This window comes from Notolepis coatsorum (genome assembly GCF_963971535.1).
Source record: "Notolepis coatsorum genome assembly, chromosome: 2".
NCBI lineage: Eukaryota > Metazoa > Chordata > Actinopteri > Aulopiformes > Paralepididae > Notolepis > Notolepis coatsorum.
In genome coordinates this window covers 163,487,149-163,507,734 of record NC_140166.1, presented here as the reverse complement: position 1 = coordinate 163,507,734, position 20,586 = coordinate 163,487,149, and the positions used below count along the sequence as shown (strand labels likewise).

The window sequence follows — 20,586 nt, the reverse complement described above, 5'->3', positions numbered from 1 at the left end:
AACGTGTGGTTCAGTTGGGCTAGCCATGTCGGCTAGTAGCTTAGCTAAAGGCTAACTAGCGTTAGCTAACTAGCGTTAGCTACGCTATCAAGTGCTAACGTGTGGCAGATAAACTAGGACTCCCAAGTTCATCCCAACGGGGGGACAATATCATGGATGCTGGTGAACTTTTTCATCTCCACGGTAGGAAAATGCGTAGACGTCGTCTCCTTCCAACTTTGCCATTGATTCTGCGTTAGGGTGAGTTTTTCATGCAATCTATTCAGTTCCCGCCGTGGTCTCTGTCTCTCTGTCTCTCTGTCTCTCTCACTTCTGTTGTGCTGCACCCGCCGTGGTGTGTCTCTGTCTCTCTGTCTCTCTCTCTTCTGTTGTGCTGCACCCGCCGTGGTGTCTCTCTCTCTCTCTCTCTCTCTCTCTCTCTCTCTCTCTCTCTCTCTCTCTCTCTCTCTCTCTCTCTTGCTATATGTTGACAGTTGACTGTATCATGCCCAGCCTCGGGCAGCGCTATTATTTATGAATATGTTGACTGTATGCCCAGCCTCGGGCAGCGCTATTATTTAAGAATATGTTGACTGTATGAAAACTGTGTTGACTTCTTTACTCTTCTCTCTTCGGATGAGGAGAGGGACAGACGGCGGCTGTCTGAAGTGTTGGCCTATATTGTTCTCTCGTTGTACAGTTTCGGTGATAGCTGCTTGGCTTGCGTTCTAGCTGGGTTGTGCTACCTGTTAGCCAGTTAGCTGTTAGCTGCGGTGCTAGCTCTGTATGCTCGCTCGGCTGGGAACGTTAGCCTGATGCTACCAGTTAGCCTGGAGTTAGCTGTTGCTCCGCTGTTAGCTTATGCTACATCGTTGAACATTAGCCGTGAGAATAGCAGGCCATAACACTCTGACTACGACATCATCTTTGACAGAGGATGTAATCAGCCGTACACCATGATCGGCTGTTGGAGGGGGGCGTCTTAGCTTCTTTTGCCCCGCCAGTGAGGACTTTCGTCAACGTGGAGACCAGTGTTGCGGTCCTCTCAGCCTGCATTCATCGGTGCAGGTAAGGGTCCTTTGGACACTTAACGCCTCTTCCTTCCTTCCCTTCTGAATGTTTTGTAATAACGATGTTTTTTTCCAAAACGTATGTTGCTTCACTACATTTGGGGATGCGACATGTGTTGTATGTGAATTGTCTTGATCGCTGGTATAGGTTTCTCTCTCTGCGTTGTTTTTTACGTGAGTAAAAATTAACTGGTTTTGTGTATGATGAGAAGTTGTGTGTTCATGTAACATTAGGCAACGTAGTTGAGCTCACAACTAGCTGGGTTAATAACCCTGCAAAGCTATGCATAGTGGCATGTGATCGAGGGGTGAGTCCTTCTCTCAGCTTGTGATGACAATAAACAGGTGGCATGTTCACATATTAACAGGGCTGTACCTGTTCAACCGAGTCGTATCAGGGGTAAGGTGGTGAGAAGTGGTCCCCCCGGTTTTCCCCTGGGCCCCCCCCCCCCCCTCCCCTCAAACATGATTTTGTTTACAATATATTGTTTCACTATGTTTGTGGGGATACGGTGTAACTAGGGATGTCCCGATCCGACCATGTGATCGGGATCGGGGCCGATCACGTGATTTTCCGAAGATCGGGATCGGCAAAAAAAAATCAAAAAAAATCTGCATTTTTTCTTTTCTTTTTCTTTTACTTTTTTTTTTATTCAACAAACATGACCATGTTCACGTCTTAAACTCATACTGAGGCCTTAGTTTTGCTTTTAAATTGCATATCATCATTAATTAATTTATTGTCACACAGAGCAGAACGGCAGACCAGCCAAACTCTCAGACCCAAAAAAAATGTATTTAATTTTTATATTTTAATCCCAATTTCTCACATTACATTCACCCTGAATGTTGACGTTATCCAGGTGAAAAGTTAACTTCATTCAAGCGAGGCATTGCAATCCTTGACATAAATCATTTGATGTATAATTAAATCAAAGGAAATGCGTTTGGGTCTGAGAGGGTGGCTGGTCTGCCGTTCTGCAGCTGGATACTATTGGTTTGTTTTGGCCAAATTCTTCTGCTCTGTGTGACAATAAATAAATGAATGATGATATGCAATTTAAAACCAAAACTAAGGCCTCAGTATTATTTTAAGACGTGAACATGGTCATGTTTTTTGAATAACAAAAAAAAAGTTTAAAGAATAAAATAAAAAATACGTTTTATTTTATAATTTTTTTGTGATTGGATCGGGAAAGATCGGTATCGGTAGATACTCAAAATCACATGATCGGGATCGGATCGGGAGCAAAAAAACGTGATCGGGACATCCCTAGGTGTAACCCCTCAGCTTCTGCTGGGGTTGTTCTCCTGCTTAGAGAAGCAATTTTTTTCTAGAAAAGATTGTTTGGTCGCTGTCATGTGGACTTGGCAAGGCCTGTGGCCAGTACTTAATCGAGGACTTGTGTCTTCTCTCGTTATGAAAAACGGCGTTCCTCTTGAGTGTACTTTTGCCTTTTTTGTTGTGATGGAGGGTTGTGTGTGTCGTTAAGATCCACAACTGGGTTAGGTGTTGGCCTACAGAAGTCACATGTGTAAGCTCTTGTACCGGGGCCCTTAAAGGGGCCCTCTCTTGGTCTGTGTTTTTCTTCCTTTGAAAAATTCAGATGGCAGGTTCGCACATGAGTCTATGTGAAGCTGTTAACGCTTCATGTAGCACGCTATGACTGGTGTCATGGCTCTGCTTTGTCATTGCATCGTATCAGGGGTGAGGGCTCATGAGGGGGTGAACAAGTAAAACGTCCCCCCCCCTTTTTCTGATTGGTCAGGGGTTAAAACCTCCTGTCCTTCGGGCTTCCTGTCACGTTGCTGGATCAGCGCGTCACAGGGTAAGGAGGGGGGGGAAGGGAGTTTCCTGGTCCCACGCCATATTGGGCGGTGGGCCACGGAATTCCCCCCGCCATAGAGTACGTCACTGGGCGCGTTTCTATTGGTTAGACTTCCGTGAGTTATTCAGGCTCCATGTTGTGGACCTCTGTTACAGGGAGTTTCAGAGTCTCCTCCTCAGGGAGTTTCAGAGCCTCCTGTGAGTTCAGACCCTCCCTCTCAGTGAGGGAGCCTCTTCAGAGTTTCAGAGCCTCCTCCTCAGATTGTCAAGGTGAGTAGAACTTAAAAAGAAGTTCTGCTCTGTTGTATGTATATTGAGCTTGGTGGGTGATGCAACGCAGTAGAGACGATTTGTTCTTCTGCTCTGCTCCCTACTAGTAGTGTGTATATTTGGTCAGAGCCTCCTCCTCAGGGAGTTTCAGAGCCTCCTCCTCAGGGAGTTTCAGAGCCTCCTCGGTGAGTTCAGATCCTCCCTCTCAGTGAGGGAGCCTCCTCAGAGTTTCAGAGCCTCCTCCTCGGAGAGTCCTAGTCCAATTGTTACATAGCTCAATGTTGCAATATGTCTTTTAAATGTATTGCTCACGTGGGAAGTCTCTCTGGGGGTTCCCCGTCCTCTCCTTTATGGAGCAGGTTGACAGGGTATTGTTTAGGGAGTTCCCTGACTCCTCGCCTGTAATGGTCTGTTGAGTCATGTGTTTCCCCCCGTCATAGGGTACGTTGCTCCCCGTCCCCTCTTTTATGGAGCATGGTTGACGGGGTGTTGTTTTCCCTCAGCCGCGTATGGGACCCATGTCCGTATTTTTTTCTGTGAAAAAAGCGTCTTCTTGTCGTTCTCCCAGGCGGCTTGGAGGAACAGTATCTGGGTTCTTGTTAGAATGTCCATTGATATGTTTTGGGTCTCGACGTGTACATAGTGCTGGCCCTGGGTGCTTCTGATAGGAACCACGCATGGGCTTGCACGCCTTGGTTGCTCATCATTGAAACAGCGTTTTCATGGGGCAACTGGGATGGAGTTAGTCTCTTCCGAGCGCCAGTGTACTAGGCTTGTCTCGACGAATTCTCGTTCATATCTGGGGAATGTTAACAGAATAGATCAAAGCATTGGTAGAGGGGTCTCACGCCCTTGGGGTGGGCCACCGGGCGCGGTACGAAAGGGACCGTCTGGGTGGCGCCCTCTATAATGTTTTGGATCGACACGCGTACCTACCCCCCTCCTGGGACTGGGGATGGCGGCGTGATTAGGGCACGGGACTGATTCTGGTCACGCCGGACCAGGTCAGTTAACCCGTTGTCCGCCGGAGCGCAGATCTGCTGTTCTGGTACCCTGAGGGACTTGTGCTTTTTTCGGGGGGAAAAATGCCGGGTCGGCCTGGGCGTTGCAGGGTTTGACGTTATGGAGATGTTCGTGGTTATGTTACTACGTGTTACCCCTCACTGTTGCTTGGTCCATGTTGTGTTGTACCTTGCGCTGTGCTGAGGGAGCCTGGTCCTTCTCCATTCTTTTTCACCCCTCTCTTCTCCTGCTTAGGCAGGGCTGGGAGGGGGCTGTTGAGGTGGTTCTTGTAGAACTCCTCTGGCATCCCTGTGTACATCCTGGTCAGCCGGGCCCGGGTTCGAAATTCTTTTCGTCAACCCGTTGGCCTGGGTTAACCCCTTTTTGAAAACTGAAACACTTGTACTGCGATATAGCCAGTGTATACCCGCAGTTGTGTTTTGGAGTTTTTTCTTGGGGGGTTATAGGAACAACCGCCTCATGTTAGAACCAAGGGGGTGGTTGGTTCCCTGGTGTGTTGGTAGCGAAGGCAACTCTCGGGGTAGGCCGGGTTTGGCCCCGTCTACCTGTGAGTGTGCCCCCGCATCTTTCATGACATCTGCCAATCATGTCAGCCTTCTCTGCCTCGGCCCCTCTAGAGAGTCGAGGGGTTTTTGTGGAGGCTGCGACATGGTGCACAACATGCCAGCATACGCCCCTTCCGCTGGGGTGCTGTTTCAGCAGACCCCTTTGGCTCCTATCTAGTCCGCAGTGCTCCAGGCTCAGGTCGAGTGGCCTGTTTCCTGGATTGAGGGGTCGACCTCTTTTGGGGGTCGTCTCCCCGGTGCGCTTCCTGCTCCCGCTGTGGGTGTAGCGTCTTGAGTGCTTCGGGGCGGCGTGCTGTAGGGGGGAAGGGCCTGCTCTTGGACGGGCCCTGTCAGAATACGCTGGCGATGTGGGGGGTGGTGTCACATAGTGACCGCCTGGTGGGGTCTCGATGCTGGCCTCTCCAGGCTCCGGCAGTCCCTTCCTGGGTCTGGGACCTCCTTCGCGCTCCGCTGCTACGGACTTGCCACGGGGTTGGGCTTTTGCTCTTGACCCCTTGATATTAGGGGTTGTAACGGGGGTTTTGTTCCTTCCGTTCGTTCCCTAGTGGCATGTGGGTTGGGCGTTTGTGTAGTCGTGGGTAAGTCCCACGGTCTGCTCACCCTGTGCGTTTGAGTGGCTCGGGTCCTCCCCGGTTCTGATGGTTGTGGGGGGCCTCAGCGGTTACATTTGTCGAGCTTCCGCTCTGCTCAGCTCCTGTATTGCAGTAGACGCAGAGCGGAGCTATGCGATATATAATGTACGGTTATGTATATAACCATAGTTATATGAGCTTATTACATGGCGTTTTCACATTCGCCGAAATGCTTGCTTGTGATTGGTCAACAGCCCCCCGACTGCGGTCATTATTTTTCAATAATGACCGCAGATTTTTCAATAATGACCGCAGAGCGCAGCTGTTCGCAATCAAGCCCACTGACACACTGTTTCAGTGCAATTAGACACTGCCGTGCCGGCGATGACAGGGGGCGGAGCGACGAGCGATACTATTGGAGACAGAACACAGCGGAGCCAGAACACAGAGGCTGCCCGCGATAATAATAATCACTTTATTTGGGCTGACAGAGCCACAGAACAACTGCGATTTGTCAAATGAATTAGGTATATTGTTAGTAAGTTAGCCATGTAATAAGCGGGATAATGTATAGCCTACTCGGTCATTGTCGCAAAATAATTGACCTTCACTACGTTTAAAACACCTCGGCGCGGCGCCTCTGTATTTTAAACTCCGTGTCGGTCAATTATTTTGCGACAATGACCTCGTAGCCATACATTATCCCTTACATAGTGACGCTCTGCGTCGGACTCACTGAGGACCCCGTGGTCTTGCCTTTGTGGTGAAAGACTTGGGAAGGAGCTGTTGGATGGCCACACCCCTGCTTATGTAGAGGAGCGGATGGGGGTGTGGCCAGGCAGATGAGGTATGTAAAGGTGCATGTGAACATTTATTCAGTGCTAATACTGATATGGGTATGAGTATTGCAGTACTACAGAGCGTCACTATGCTCATATAACTATGGTTATATACATAACCGTACGTTCTCCTTTGTATGTAGTTCAGAAAGTGGGGATAGCAGGAGGAAATTTGATTTTAAACATCAGTTTGCACGGACCACTCAGAAGCAGATGTGTCCTTCAGTGATAGGAATACAAATGTGGAATTGTCTCCACAATGACCTAAAGGGATGTACAAATACTTATCAATTAAAAAAAATGTATAAGATGAAAATAATTAGGCAAATGAAGACTGCGAAAAGGATTAGACTCTGGAGTTATCTTTTTCTTATCTTTTACTTTTCTACATGTTTGATTGTTCATTTGTTGCTCGTTTTTGTTCTAGTTGTTTTGTTTTGGATTTGTTTAAATTAGCATTTTAGTGCAAGGAATGGTTGTATGCGCTGTTCATTTGTTGCTCATTTTTGTTCTAATTGTTTTGTTTTGAATTTGTTTAAATTTGCACTTTAGTGCAAGTAATGGTTGTATGTGCCAACTATCAAATTTACTTTATTTAATTGGATATGGGGCAGAAATAAGAATTTATTCTTCTTCCTGCTCCTTTTCGCTTATGGGTGTATTTGATTATAATAACTAAATGAATTATAGGAATTTGTAATGATAAAATTAAATTAAATTACCCTCCCGGAGCTCGGATAGGAGTGGGTCTGAGACGGCCAGAAGATGCAGACCATAGGGGTCTTGAGGGTGTGTAGTTAGAGACCATTGACCGGAGGTAGGCGGGAGCGGTTCCCTTTGCCGCACGGTATGCCAGGTTGAGGGCCTTGAAGCGGATTCATGCAGCAATGGCAAGCCAGTGCAGGTCCCTAAGGAGTGGGGTGACATGGGCCGACTTTGGTAGGTTTGAGATCAGGCGGGCCGCTGCGTTCTGAATGAGTTGAAGATGCTTGGTGGCAGTGGCCGGGAGGCCAGGAAGCAGTGCGTTGCAGTAGTCGAGGCGGGAGATGACTGTTGATTGGACGAGGAGTTGGGTGGCTTCTTTTGTCAGGAAGGGGCAGATCCTTCTGACATTGCTCAGGAGGAATCTGCAGGTTCTGGTTGTCGCTGCGATGTGAGCGGAGAAGTTCAACTGGTTGTCGAGGACAACACCAAGGTTCTTGGCGGTCGGGGACACGGTCACAGCTGCATTCTCGACTGTGATGGAAAGGTCGGTCAGGGGGGAGGATTTGTCCGGCAGGTGGAGCAATTTTGTTTTGCTTAGGTTCAGTTTGAGGTGGTTGGTCGTCATCCAGGCGGAGATGTCGGACAGACATGCCGAGATCGGCTCAGAGATGTAGATATCTGAGGGAGGGAAGGAGAGGAAGAGTTGAGTATCATTGGCATAACAATGATACGAGAAGGCATGAGACGTGATAATGTTACCCAGTGATTTAGTGTAGAGGGAGAAGAGAAGGGGTCCGCCCTGGGGGACACCCGTCCGCAGGGGGGCGGGTGGCCGACAGGGTCCCTCTCCATGACACTTGGTAGGAGCGGTCATTGAGGTATGATGTCAGCCATGTCAGCGCAGAGCCAGCCACTCTCATTCCTACGAGGGCCTTGAGGAGGATCTGATGGTTGGTGTGGCTCGGGTCCTCCCCGGTTCTGATGGTTGTGGGGGGCCTCAGCGGTTACATTTGTCGAGCTTCCGCTCTGCTCAGCTCCTGTATTGCAGTAGACGCAGAGCGGAGCTATGCGATATATAATGTACGGTTATGTATATAACCATAGTTATATGAGCATAGTGACGCTCTGCGTCGGACTCACTGAGGACCCCGTGGTCTTGCCTTTGTGGTGAAAGACTTGGGAAGGAGCTGTTAGTATGGCCACACCCCTGCTTATGTAGAGGAGCGGATGGGGGTGTGGCCAGGCAGATGAGGTATGTAAAGGTGCATGTGAACATTTATTCAGTGCTAATACTGATATGGGTATGAGTATTGCAGTACTACAGAGCGTCACTATGCTCATATAACTATGGTTATATACATAACCGTACGTTCTCCTTTGTATGTAGTTCAGAAAGTGGGGATAGCAGGAGGAAATTTGATTTTAAACATCAGTTTGCACGGACCACTCAGAAGCAGATGTGTCCTTCAGTGATAGGAATACAAATGTGGAATTGTCTCCACAATGACCTAAAGGGATGTACAAATACTTATCAATTAAAAAAAATGTATAAGATGAAAATAATTAGGCAAATGAAGACTACGAAAAGGATTAGACTCTGGAGTTATCTTTTTCTTATCTTTTACTTTTCTACATGTTTGATTGTTCATTTGTTGCTCGTTTTTGTTCTAGTTGTTTTGTTTTGGATTTGTTTAAATTAGCATTTTAGTGCAAGGAATGGTTGTATGCGCTGTTCATTTGTTGCTCATTTTTGTTCTAATTGTTTTGTTTTGAATTTGTTTAAATTTGCACTTTAGTGCAAGTAATGGTTGTATGTGCCAACTATCAAATTTACTTTATTTAATTGGATATGGGGCAGAAATAAGAATTTATTCTTCTTCCTGCTCCTTTTCGCTTATGGGTGTATTTGATTATAATAACTAAATGAATTATAGGAATTTGTAATGATAAAATTAAATTAAATTACCCTCCCGGAGCTCGGATAGGAGTGGGTCTGAGACGGCCAGAAGATGCAGACCGTAGGGGTCTTGAGGGTGTGTAGTTAGAGACCATTGACCGGAGGTAGGCGGGAGCGGTTCCCTTTGCCGCACGGTATGCCAGGTTGAGGGCCTTGAAGCGGATTCGTGCAGCAATGGCAAGCCAGTGCAGGTCCCTAAGGAGTGGGGTGACATGGGCCGACTTTGGTAGGTTTGAGATCAGGCGGGCCGCTGCGTTCTGAATGCGTTGCAGTAGTAGAGGCGGGAGATGACTGTTGATTGGACGAGGAGTTGGGTGGCTTCTTTTGTCAGGAAGGGGCAGATCCTTCCGACATTGCTCAGGAGGAATCTGCAGGTTCTGGTTGTCGCTGCGATGTGAGCGGAGAAGTTCAACTGGTTGTCGAGGACAACACCAAGGTTCTTGGCGGTCGGGGACACGGTCACAGCTGCATTCTCGACTGTGATGGAAAGGTCGGTCAGGGGGGAGGATTTGTCCGGCAGGTGGAGCAATTTTGTTTTGCTTAGGTTCAGTTTGAGGTGGTTGGTCGTCATCCAGGCGGAGATGTCGGACAGACATGCCGAGATCGGCTCAGAGATGTAGATATCTGAGGGAGGGAAGGAGAGGAAGAGTTGAGTATCATTGGCATAACAATGATACGAGAAGGCATGAGACGTGATAATGTTACCCAGTGATTTAGTGTAGAGGGAGAAGAGAAGGGGTCCGCCCTGGGGGACACCCGTCCGCAGGGGGGCGGGTGGCCGACAGGGTCCCTCTCCATGACACTTGGTAGGAGCGGTCATTGAGGTATGATGTCAGCCATGTCAGCGCAGAGCCAGCCACTCTCATTCCTACGAGGGCCGCGAGGAGGATCTGATGGTTGACTGTGTCGAAGGCTGCAGATAGATATAGGAGAATCAGGACAGAGGAGAGGCCTTTCGCTTTTGCTAAGTGAAGTGCCTCTGTAACTGCAATGAGGGCCGTTTCTGTGGAGTGGCCAGTCCTGAAGCCTGACTGATTAGGGTCTAGGAGGTCATTCTGTAAGAGATAAGCAGTAAGTTGGTTGGATACAGCACGTTCAAGTGTTTTAGAAAGGAAGGAGAGAAGAGAGAAGTTATAAAGAAGTAACTGTACTTACAGTAGATTTCATTCACGGTTTGTTGATCACGCCTGGTATGTATTCTTAGGCGGATTTTCAGAAAATAGGGCTAGGGCTTAAGAGGTTAATAAGAGAGGGACTTGTTATTATGTTTGTGAGGTGCAGGACGCTGAGTCACATCGGAGCGCTGCTGATGGCGATGGAGAAAAGCCCCTGGGTGGGCAGTAATGTGTCTCACCCCCGTCCTCTTCTTCTGAGAGGCGCGGCTTGGCGGGAAAGTGAAGCATCCCTATAGAGCCCAGTGGAGGAGGCAGCCGTCATCAGCACATCAGTGTGACTCATTAAGAAGGATGAGACAGAGAGAGAGAGAGAGAGAGAGAGAGAGTACCACTGGACTGAGAGAGGTAAATTGTAAATGGCTTTTATATAGAGCTTTTATCCAAAGCGCTTAGCAATTCTTTCCTCACATTTTACCCATTCACTCACACATTCACACACTGACGGCAGAGGCAACCATGCAAGGTGCCAGCCTGCTCATCAGTAGCAGTTCGGGGTTAAGTGTCTTGCTCAAGGACACTTCGACATGTTGCCCGGGAGGAGTGGGAATCGAACCGGGAACCTCCGGATTACCAGTCGACTGCTCTACCTCCCGAACCACTGTCGCCTCCAAGAGGCCTACTTCATAAACCAAAAACTTAACAATACTGACATTTTAGTTAAAGGGGAACTATCTTATAAATGGCCTTTTTGAGTGTTTAGCATTGTTTCCTAGCTATGTGAACTTATATTAATATGATCTATGTCTCAAAATTCTCATATTGGCGCATTCTTCCAATTCTCCTCTCACAATATTCACCCTCACTGAACTGAGTCGTTTGAAAATGTGCCTATATGTGATGTCATATAGTCACTGCTGCATGTTAATGTTCAGGCGAAGACGACGCTCCGCAGTGGTTTAGGAGCCGCCCTGCAGCCCAGGCTCAAAACAGCTCGAGATCTTGAGGTAGAAAAATGCTGTTTTTGAGGACTTGATTAGAAATACAAAACAATGAATAAAAAAAATATATATATTACAGAGGTGTTCCATAGACTCACAGGAATTGTGTAAAAGTGCCCAAATAGTGAAAGAAATAGTAAAATAGTTCCCCTTTAAAACATCTAAAATTATAAACAGGATAGAAATCAGTTCGATCAGTTTGAACCACCTGGACAGATAACCCCAGATAACCACAGATGAGAACCAAATGATTGTACACTTCTACAATACAGGAACAGTAATAGTCCAGGGCAACACAAGTCCATCTGAAAAAGACTTCACCAGAATCAGAGAGAGTGCACTAAAGAAAACCATCTCCAGTGAAAACACAGAAGACCAACTCACAACGGAACAGTACTGGCTCACTGAGTTGAAGGAGATATGCTCACAGTTTGAGCTCAGGCAAGTGCAAATGGAGCACTTAATTAAGAGCGTCTACTTGGCATCCCACCCCACCCTGGACCAGCACAGCCTGTACGACACTGTTCACATCTTCAAAAGAACAGTCCCTAACTTCGCAAAGACCCTGAAAGACGTCACACTCAACCGCAGACCCAACACATCCTACAGGAGCAACAGAGGTACGAATACCTCACCCAGAGCTACACCCAGAAGACCTGTTGCACCCCCCCACAAAGAGCATATCAGACATATGCACAGGCTGCAACACTCCAGATTCTACCTTTTCCCCTCCTGGAGCTTCCTGTGTGCCACTTACATTCCCCCAATCAAATCTCCATATTATAAGGAGGACATGTTCTCCATCCTAGAGGACGAAATCAACCAATTCCAGGCTTGTGGTCAATATATGATCAAATAACATGAGTCACAACTCCTACAGCTCTGTCGCTCGCTGGGACTGTGCATAGTCAACGGTAGGCTCCGAGGGGACTCTTATGGTAGGTACACATACAGCTAATCCCTGGTACAGTACAGTAGATTACTTTATCACTGACCACAGCCTAGTGTCTCTCAGAGCATTCACAGTCAGCCCACTAACACCCCTGTCAGACCACAGCAAAACCACTGTCTATCTGAACAGATCAACACCCAACCAGGAAGTATCAAAACCAAACAAACTACACACTATTAAAAAATACTACAAATGGAAAGAAGGTAGTATAGAAGCATTCCAAACTGCTATCAAGCTACAAAATGTCCAATTCCTGGGAAAAAACTTCCAAAACAACAGCAAAAGTGTAAACGGGGCGGTAGAAAACCTCAATAATATATTTGACCTTACAAGGAGGCTGTATCCAACCTAAAGGCCTCAAATAGGAAAGCGAGGAACAATTTAAATATGCATGACAAATGGTATGATAATGATTGTAAAAATCTCAGGAAGAAATTAAGGAACCTATCAAACCAAAAATACAGAGACCCAGAGAACCAGAACACACCTCTTCAATACAGTGAAACATTGAGACACTACAAAAAAGGGACCAACACATTAGAAACCAGCTACAGGATATAGAGGAATCTATAAAAACAAACAACTTCTGGGAAAACTGGAACAAACTAAACAAACAACACCATGAGGAGCTACCCATCCAAAATGGAGACATATGGGTAAACCACTTCTCAAATCTCTTTAGCCCAATACAAAATAATGAACAGCAGAAACACATACAAGATAAACTACAAAGCCTAGGGGCGCCCGAGTGGCGCACCGCATACAGCACCACGGTGCAACACGGCCGACCCGGGTTCGACTCCCGGACCCGGTGATCTTCCCCGCTCTATCTCCCATTCCTCCTCTATCTCTCTCTCTACCGGACTGCCCGGTAGCAAAAATCAATAAAAACCTACAAAAACACAACTTGTCCGAAAGGACAAGTAACATTTAAAAACTACAAAGCATAGAGTCAACCATAAAAGACTACCAGAACTACAGGACACAATTATATCTGGGGATCTGGGATCTGTGTCAACAGCAACCTTGGAAAAATCCTCTGTATGATCATCAACCACAGACTCATACATTTCCTCACAAACAATAATGCCCCGAGCAAATCACAGCGCAGAGTCTCGTCTCTGGGCTGATGGCTGTCCCTCCATGCAGACCCTCGTCTCTGGGCTGATGGCTGTCCCTCCATGCAGACCCTCGTCTCTGTGCTGATGGCTGTCCCTCCATGCAGACCCTCGTCTCTGTGGTGATGGCTGTCCCTCCATGCAGACCCTCGTCTCTGTGCTGATGGCTGTCCCTCCATGCAGACCCTCTTCTCTGTGGTGATGGCTGTCCCTCCATGCAGACCCTCGTCTCTGTGGTGATGGCTGTCCCTCCATGCAGACCCTCGTCTCTGTGCTGATGGCTGTCCCTCCATGCAGACCCTCGTCTCTGTGCTGATAGCTGCCCCTCCATGCGGAGCCTCGTAATTATTACACTCACGTTCACACTAGCACATACTGATAAACACTACACACACAAACACACACACACACTCACACAGTCACTCTCCTCAAACATACCCTCCAGGCGTATGCTATTATTGTCTGTATCTGAAGATAGAGTGGATCATTGGGCCTCTCTTGTGGGTCATACATTAAAGGGAAAGGTCATTAGCCATCATGATGATACCGCTCCATATAAATGACATGCACATACTGATCTCTGAGGGGTTTCAACAACCAGGATTATCCACTTTGCCAGATAGCTGGGGTGGGGGGTGAATAATAATGAAACAATGTCCACTTGATATTTTGTGAATAATCTTTTCAAATTAGGTTTAGCAATTGGTTTGTATGGATGTCTGCAGGGCCGCCTCAGGGGGTGTGCGAGCAGTGCGGTCGCACAGGGCCTCGCGGGAAGGGGGGCCTCGCAATTTTTTTTTTTTTTTTTTTTTTTATTATTATAATTTTTTTTGCGAGGCCCCCCTTCCCGCGAGGCCCTTTTTCATCACAGACCTAAAATCTAGTTTTCCTTATATGCTTATATATTTCACATTAGACACGTTTCTGGCTCTGAGGCTCTGCAGGCAGCAGAATTGGTTTCAATGAGGGGAGGGGTTACAGCCAGGTAGCATCTGTTGAGTTCATTGTGTGCGTCTGTGTGCGTGCCGGGGGGGGGGGGGGGGGGGGGGGGGGTGAACCGACTCATTGCCAGACGTGAGCGATTCGACTCACGCTCACGGCAATGAATCGGCTCTTATGAACGAGTCGCTCATGACCGACCCATCACTAGCGTCTGACTATTTCGCGCGTGCAGCATTGGATGCCAGCCAAGATGAAGAAAACATCGTTCGGCAGATGGACTGAAGATGAAAGTTGTTGCATGTTAGACAGTTCAGACAAGCTAGCCATCCCGGTTAAAGACAGGGACAGCTAGTTAGCTTTAGCTACGTTATAATATTAAGTGTGGTTCAGTCGGGATATAGCCATGATGATGTCGGCTAGTAGCTAGCTTAGCTAAATGCTAACTAGCGTTAGCTAACCTAGAGACAGCGCGTGCAGCCAAGATGAAGATGATGGTCGTTCGGCAGATGAACTTCGTCAACTCCACGCGGTTGTCTCCATCCTCTTGGACGTTTGGTGAGTTTTTAATGCCCTCTATTCTATTCCCGCCGTGGATCTCTCTCTCTCTCTCTCTCTCTCTCTCTCTCTCTGGAGCCAAACTGGCCGACTAGCTGTTGTAGTAGTAGTAGCTAACGGTGTGTGGCCTGGTGTCAGCACCTGTATTGCTTTTCTCACGTTACAGTTTTTCAGTGGTAGCCGCATAGCTTGCTTCTGCGTTAGCTAATGGTTAGTGATAGCCGGGTTGAGCTAACTGTTAGCCAGTTAGCTGTTTAGCTACGACGTTAGCTGCCGGCTGCGCTCGGCTGGGAACGTTAGCTTGATGCTATCAGTTAGCCTAGAGTTAGCTGTTAGCTTGTGCTACGACCATTGACATTAGCCGTGAGAATAGCAGGGGGTTCTGGCACTCTGACTACGACATCATCTTTGACAGAAGATGTAGTCGGGCCTGCACCATGACAAGGCTCCGGCCATAGCTTATTTTTGTCCCGCCAGCGAGAGGCCTTTCGTCAACGTGGAGACCTGTGTTGCGGCCTTTCGCCCTGCGTTCCTTGGTGCAGGTAAGATGAATGAAAATGTAATGACATTACCCCACTCTTCCTTCCTTCCCCTCCTGAATGTTTTGTTAATAACGATGTTTTTTTCCAGGCAAAACATATGTTACTTCACAACATTTGGAGATACGACATGTGCTGTGTGTGAATTTTGGGTAGCTTGGGTAGCGTTGGGCCGTTGGCCAAAGCTGTGTGTGGCCTGGTGTCATTACCTGGCTAGCCTATTTAGCTGATGTTGGCCATTGGCTCCTTGCTGCTTTGTTTTCTCTGGTATAGACCCTCTTCTCTTTGGATTTAAGTGTTGATCTTTGTCCTTTTGGATTTCTCATACATGCTCTCTCTCTAACACACACACACACGACAAACACACATGCTCTCTCTCTCTCTCTCTCTCTTTCTAACACACACAGTCTGCCTATGGCGGCCTTTCTCGATGGCTAGGCTGTGCTCGCTGAGTCTGTACCTAGTCAAGGATCTTCAGTCACAGTGCTCAGGTATTCTGCCACTGTGTACTCTCTGTTTAGGGCCAAATAGCATTTCAATTTCTTTCCAATATGTGTCTCTCTCTCTCTCTCTCTCTCTCTGTACACTGTATATTGACTGTAGAACGGGAGCTCTCTCTCGCTCTCTCTCTTGCTATATGTTGACTGTATCATGCCCAGCCTCGGGCAGCGCTATTATTTAAGAATATGTTGACTGTATGAAAAAAATATATATATATATATATTTTTTTTTACCTTTTGGGGGGGGGGGGGGGGGGGGGGGGGGCTCGCGTTTAAATCTCGCACAGGGCCTCGCATTTCTCCCAGGCGGCCCTGGATGTCTGTATCAAAAATGCTCAAAAACGTTGTTCCAAAACTGCTCTTTCTTTTTCCTCAGCATACGGGCTCCTCTTTCTTCAAAGAATTGTAACCATCCTCAATTATCATCTCTCATTATGAATAACACATTTATCTTTAAATGCCAGTCTGTGTTGATCCGGCTTCTTTAAAAACTTCACTTGATGGTTGTTGTAATAGAGTCCTTGTTGCTTAGCTTGTTGGCTAAGCTGCATAGACAAAAACTAATTTTATTTATATTTTTCGTTATTGTATACGAAACGTTAAGGTTAGGGTTAGGCGGCAGGTGTTTGGTGTCTGGTGTCTGGTGTCAGGTGTCAGGTGTCTGGTGTCTGGTGTCTGGTGTCTGGTGTCAGGTGTCAGGTGTCTGGTGTCTGGTGTCTGGTGTCTGGTGTCTGGTGTCTGGTGTCTGGTGTCTGGTGTCAGGTGTCAGGTGTCTGGTGTCAGGTGTCAGGTGTCAGGTGTCTGGTGTCAGGTGTCTGGTGTCAGGTGTCTGGTGTCAGGTGTCTGGTGTCTGGTGTCTGGTGTCAGGTGTCTGGTATCAGGTGTCAGGTGTCTGGTGTCTGGTATCACGTGTCAGGTGTCTGGTGTCTGGTGTCTGGTGTCAGGTGTCAGGTGTCAGGTGTCTGGTGTCTGGTGTCTGGTGTCAGGTGTCAGGTGTCAGGTGTCTGGTGTCTGGTGTCTGGTGTCTGGTGTCTGGTGTCAGGTGTCAGGTGTCTGGTGTCAGGTGTCAGGTGTCTGGTGTCAGGTGTCTGGTGTCTGGTGTCAGGTGTCAGGTGTCAGGTGTCAGGTGTCTGGTGTCAGGTGTCTGGTGTCTGGTGTCTGGTGTCAGGTGTCTGGTGTCAGGTGTCTGGTGTCAGGTGTCTGGTGTCTGGTGTCTGGAGTCTGGTGTCAGGTGTCTGGTGTCTGGTGTCTGGTGTCTGGTGTCTGGTGTCTGGTGTCAGGTGTCTGGTGTCAGGTGTCAGGTGTCTGGTGTCAGGTGTCATGTGTCTGGTGTCTGGTGTCTGGTGTCAGGTGTCTGGTGTCTGGTGGCAGGTGTCTGGTAACGTTAACCCCTTAAGCCTGAGCTGTCCGGTACCGGTATGAGATTGATATCACGCCATAAATAGATGAATACAGAACGTATTAATTTATGTTGCGTTTCTTTTTCAAATGTATTTATAAATCAAAGGTTAGGTTTATACAACTTTTCAGGGAATAGATTGTGACAACATGCTCCAGCTTCGCAGCTTGGCCAACAAAGTGACAACCAACTTCTTAAACTGTTGTGTTACTTTGACCTGCAGACGTCCTGCAAATCGGCTGTGGCCTTCTTCCAGTTCAGCATCCTGGCCAACTACTTCTGGCTGCTTGTGGAAGGCATGTACCTGCAGACCCTGCTGGCCTTCACCTTCGTCTCCCAGAAGAAGTACTTCTGGTGGTACATACTCATCGGCTGGGGTGGGTCTCCTGACCTCTGGGCTGGGTTTTACCCAGCTGGTTTTGCTAGTTATCCACTGTCAAGCTGACATGACATGAGCAAATCGCTCAGATGCGTTGTATCTGAACGTAACATAACACTGCTAAGACCCCCCCCCCCTCCACCCCTGTCTCTGTTTATGTCTGTCTGTTTCTATTTCTGTTTGTTTATTTGTCTATCTGCTTGTCTGTGTCTGTATTTCTTTGCTTCTGTATGTGTCTGTCTTTGTTCTGTCCTTCTGTCTGTCTTTATCTTTTTTTCTATCTGTCTGTCTTTCTATCTGTCTTTGTGCATGTGTCTGTCTGTCTGTCTCTCTCACACTCATATAGAATAGAATAGAAGTACTTTATTGATCCCGAGGGAAATTCACTGTATCAGTGAATGTATGTACTGTATCACTGTACCTCTTAGCCATGTATCTGGATCTTCGTCTCTCAGGTCTCCCAACAGCTATCATAACCGTCTGGATCCTAGCGCGGAACTTCTACGACAACCACGGGTAAGAATGACAGCTACAGCATTTACTGCTAACACACTGACAAAATGTATACTAGTTGGAGAAACGTACGCTGTTTTTCTCAAGCTTTGGGGTCAGAACCCCAAAATAGGTCATGGAACTGGTTTTGGTGGGTCCCCGCATGACAAGAGTGTACAGTATGTTTGAATGAGACTCAATGCTAAATTGAAACAAAATTACTCTACTTAGGTCTCATTTCAACTGAATGTCAATAAAGGAGAAATATGCCATTTGTACAAATCGACAGACTTCTAAAGCAAACGACCTGTTAATAATAGCAATCGAGTTAGATTGTTACCTTTTTGGCGACGGGCAGCTTGCGGATCACAACGTTTTGCATCTGGGCAAAGGGCAGTAATTTGGGGATAATTACCAAGATCCTTTATCCAGAATTACACAGACATCACAATTGCATTTCAACAGTTCCCCCGAGTACAACTAATCCAATTGGAACAGGGGTTTTCAATTTAGCTGGCGGCTTGAAAACATTTAAGAATGCCAGATTAAGAAGATAATTAGATCTCTTAGGCACAATTATCTAACCTCCCAATGTGAGCCCCTAATGACTGTGCTTTTGTTGTCGTCGTGACCCTGTGGTCGCGCTCAGCTGCTGGGACGACACTGACGTGGCCTTCATCTGGTGGGTCATCAAGGGGCCGATAACTGCATCGCTACTGGTGAGTGTGAGGCTGGAGAGACGCAGAGGAGCCTGCGGTAGGAGTCACTCAGTTGGTCATGAGCAGTAAAACTCCTGTTTTTATACATAAACAGATTGTTTTTAGTAATACTGTGCATGATGATTACACTAGAGGTTCCAGTAGTGGGCAGCTTGATTTGCCAGGTCCAAAAACCAACGCTTTAAGGAGATCTTTTATTTTTAGAGCATTAACTCTTTGGAATAACCTGCCTCAAAACCTCTGCTGCATTTACAGTAGATTCACTTTTTTTGTTTTCTGTTTCTGTGCTTGCATGTAATTTTAGCCATCTTAATTGTTAGTTTCATTATGCATTGTGTGTTGAGTACTGAATTTTAATCATTTTGTTTTACAATAATAATTGTTTTTGTATGTTTTTTTTGTGTGGACCCCAGGAAGACTAGCTGGTTTCTATGGCACCAGCTAATGGGGATCCGTAATAAAATAAAATCACTCACACGATAGGTCACTCATACAATAGGTCACTCACACATTAGGTCACTCATAGGATAGGTCACTCACACGATAGGTCACTCACATGATAGGTCACTCACACGATAGGTCACTCACATGATAGGTCACTCACACGATAGGTCACTCATACGATAGGTCACTCATATGATATCTCACTCATACGTTAGGTCACTCACACAATAGGTCACTCACACGATAGGTCACTCACACGATAGGTCACTTATATGATATCTCACTCATTATGTTAGGTCACTCATACGATAGGTCACTCATATGATATCTCACTCATATGTTAGGTCACTCACACGATAGTTCACTCACATGATAGTTCACTCACACGATAGTTCACTGACATGATAGGTCACTCATACAATAGGTCACTCACACAATAGGTCACTCACACGATAAATCACTCACATGATGTAACACAAATGTGCTTGCCAACCGAACAATGACACCACAGCTACTGAGACCCACACAACTGTCATGACTATATATACTATTAATTTACTGTTTGTTCACTACTCTCCCTTTCATTATTGTTTTAGCTTTGCTGCCTTCTTATAAGCCTAGCTGACATTAGCAGTGCCATCCATCAATGACCGCAAATACAGAGACATTCTTTTGCATTAATTAGCCAGTCGATAGACAAGGAATTCATCCATGGGGAAAGTTGTATTTTGGCAGCATATCATTCTGCTCACATAATTAAATGCAAATGAGAATATGTGAATAATTTGATTAACAATAGAAGCACCATACGCTTAAGCCATTGATGTTTTTAAATGGAATTACTCTTGCATATTAGTCTCCTTCTTCCATAACTTTTCCTAAATAATTAGGATTTAAATGCCAGCACTTTCACAGTTCTAAAAAAACACATTTCTTTAAATAGCTGCAGATATATTAACATATCTTTGTCACTAGAACACCCCCTTTCCTGCCACAGGTACACAATTATTTAAAATCAGGGTGAACAAGCCAACCTGTCCTCACATTATTCTCAGAGTCAACCAGTCCAACGTATTATGCAAAAACAAATTAGATTACATTAGAAAATGTTGACACATGTCAGAGACTAGTAGGCCTACTGATCCACACAATAGGTGATATGAAACATGATGTGTCGGTGGATGAAAGCGTCCCTCACGATTCTATGTGTTTTTGAGCAAATCAAGTGTTGGAAAAACAGGATGTAGAAACTGCTACTCATAGAAGTATAAACAAAGCATCATGGCAGATGAACATTATTCTCATCTATCATATTTGAACATGCGCCCAGAAAAGCGGCAATACATTTTTTACTTGAACTCGAGGACTCTTTTGATAACATAACATAACATTCTGAAGTTTCTTACACAATAAAGAAAAATCACTTTTAGTGCTAATGAAATAGAGTAACATAGGGCTGAACTTGAGTTGTACTTGTAATTGTGTACTCAAGTGTTTCTGTAGTAGTTGTATATATCCAATAAATATCCAAAAACAAACAAAAAATTGGTATAAGCTAGAATTCCGTGTATTTTTCACTTCCTGTTTTCGCTCGTAGATTTTCACCTATATCCCTGATGTGCACA

General features: G+C 46.4%; 1 protein-coding gene across 1 annotated transcript in view; it reads left to right on the top strand.

The window, feature by feature from the left end:
• ghrhrb (growth hormone releasing hormone receptor b) overlaps positions 1-20,586 on the top strand; it is a gene marked incomplete at its 3' end in the record, with an annotated part of 186,751 nt that overhangs the window by 156,984 nt on the left and 9,181 nt on the right. Inside the window, exons 7-9 of the mRNA XM_084308376.1 lie at positions 17,151-17,304; positions 17,762-17,822; positions 18,448-18,517. Of these exons, the coding sequence (XP_084164502.1) occupies positions 17,151-17,304; positions 17,762-17,822; positions 18,448-18,517 (285 nt within the window). The remainder of the gene's footprint in view (positions 1-17,150; positions 17,305-17,761; positions 17,823-18,447; positions 18,518-20,586) is intronic.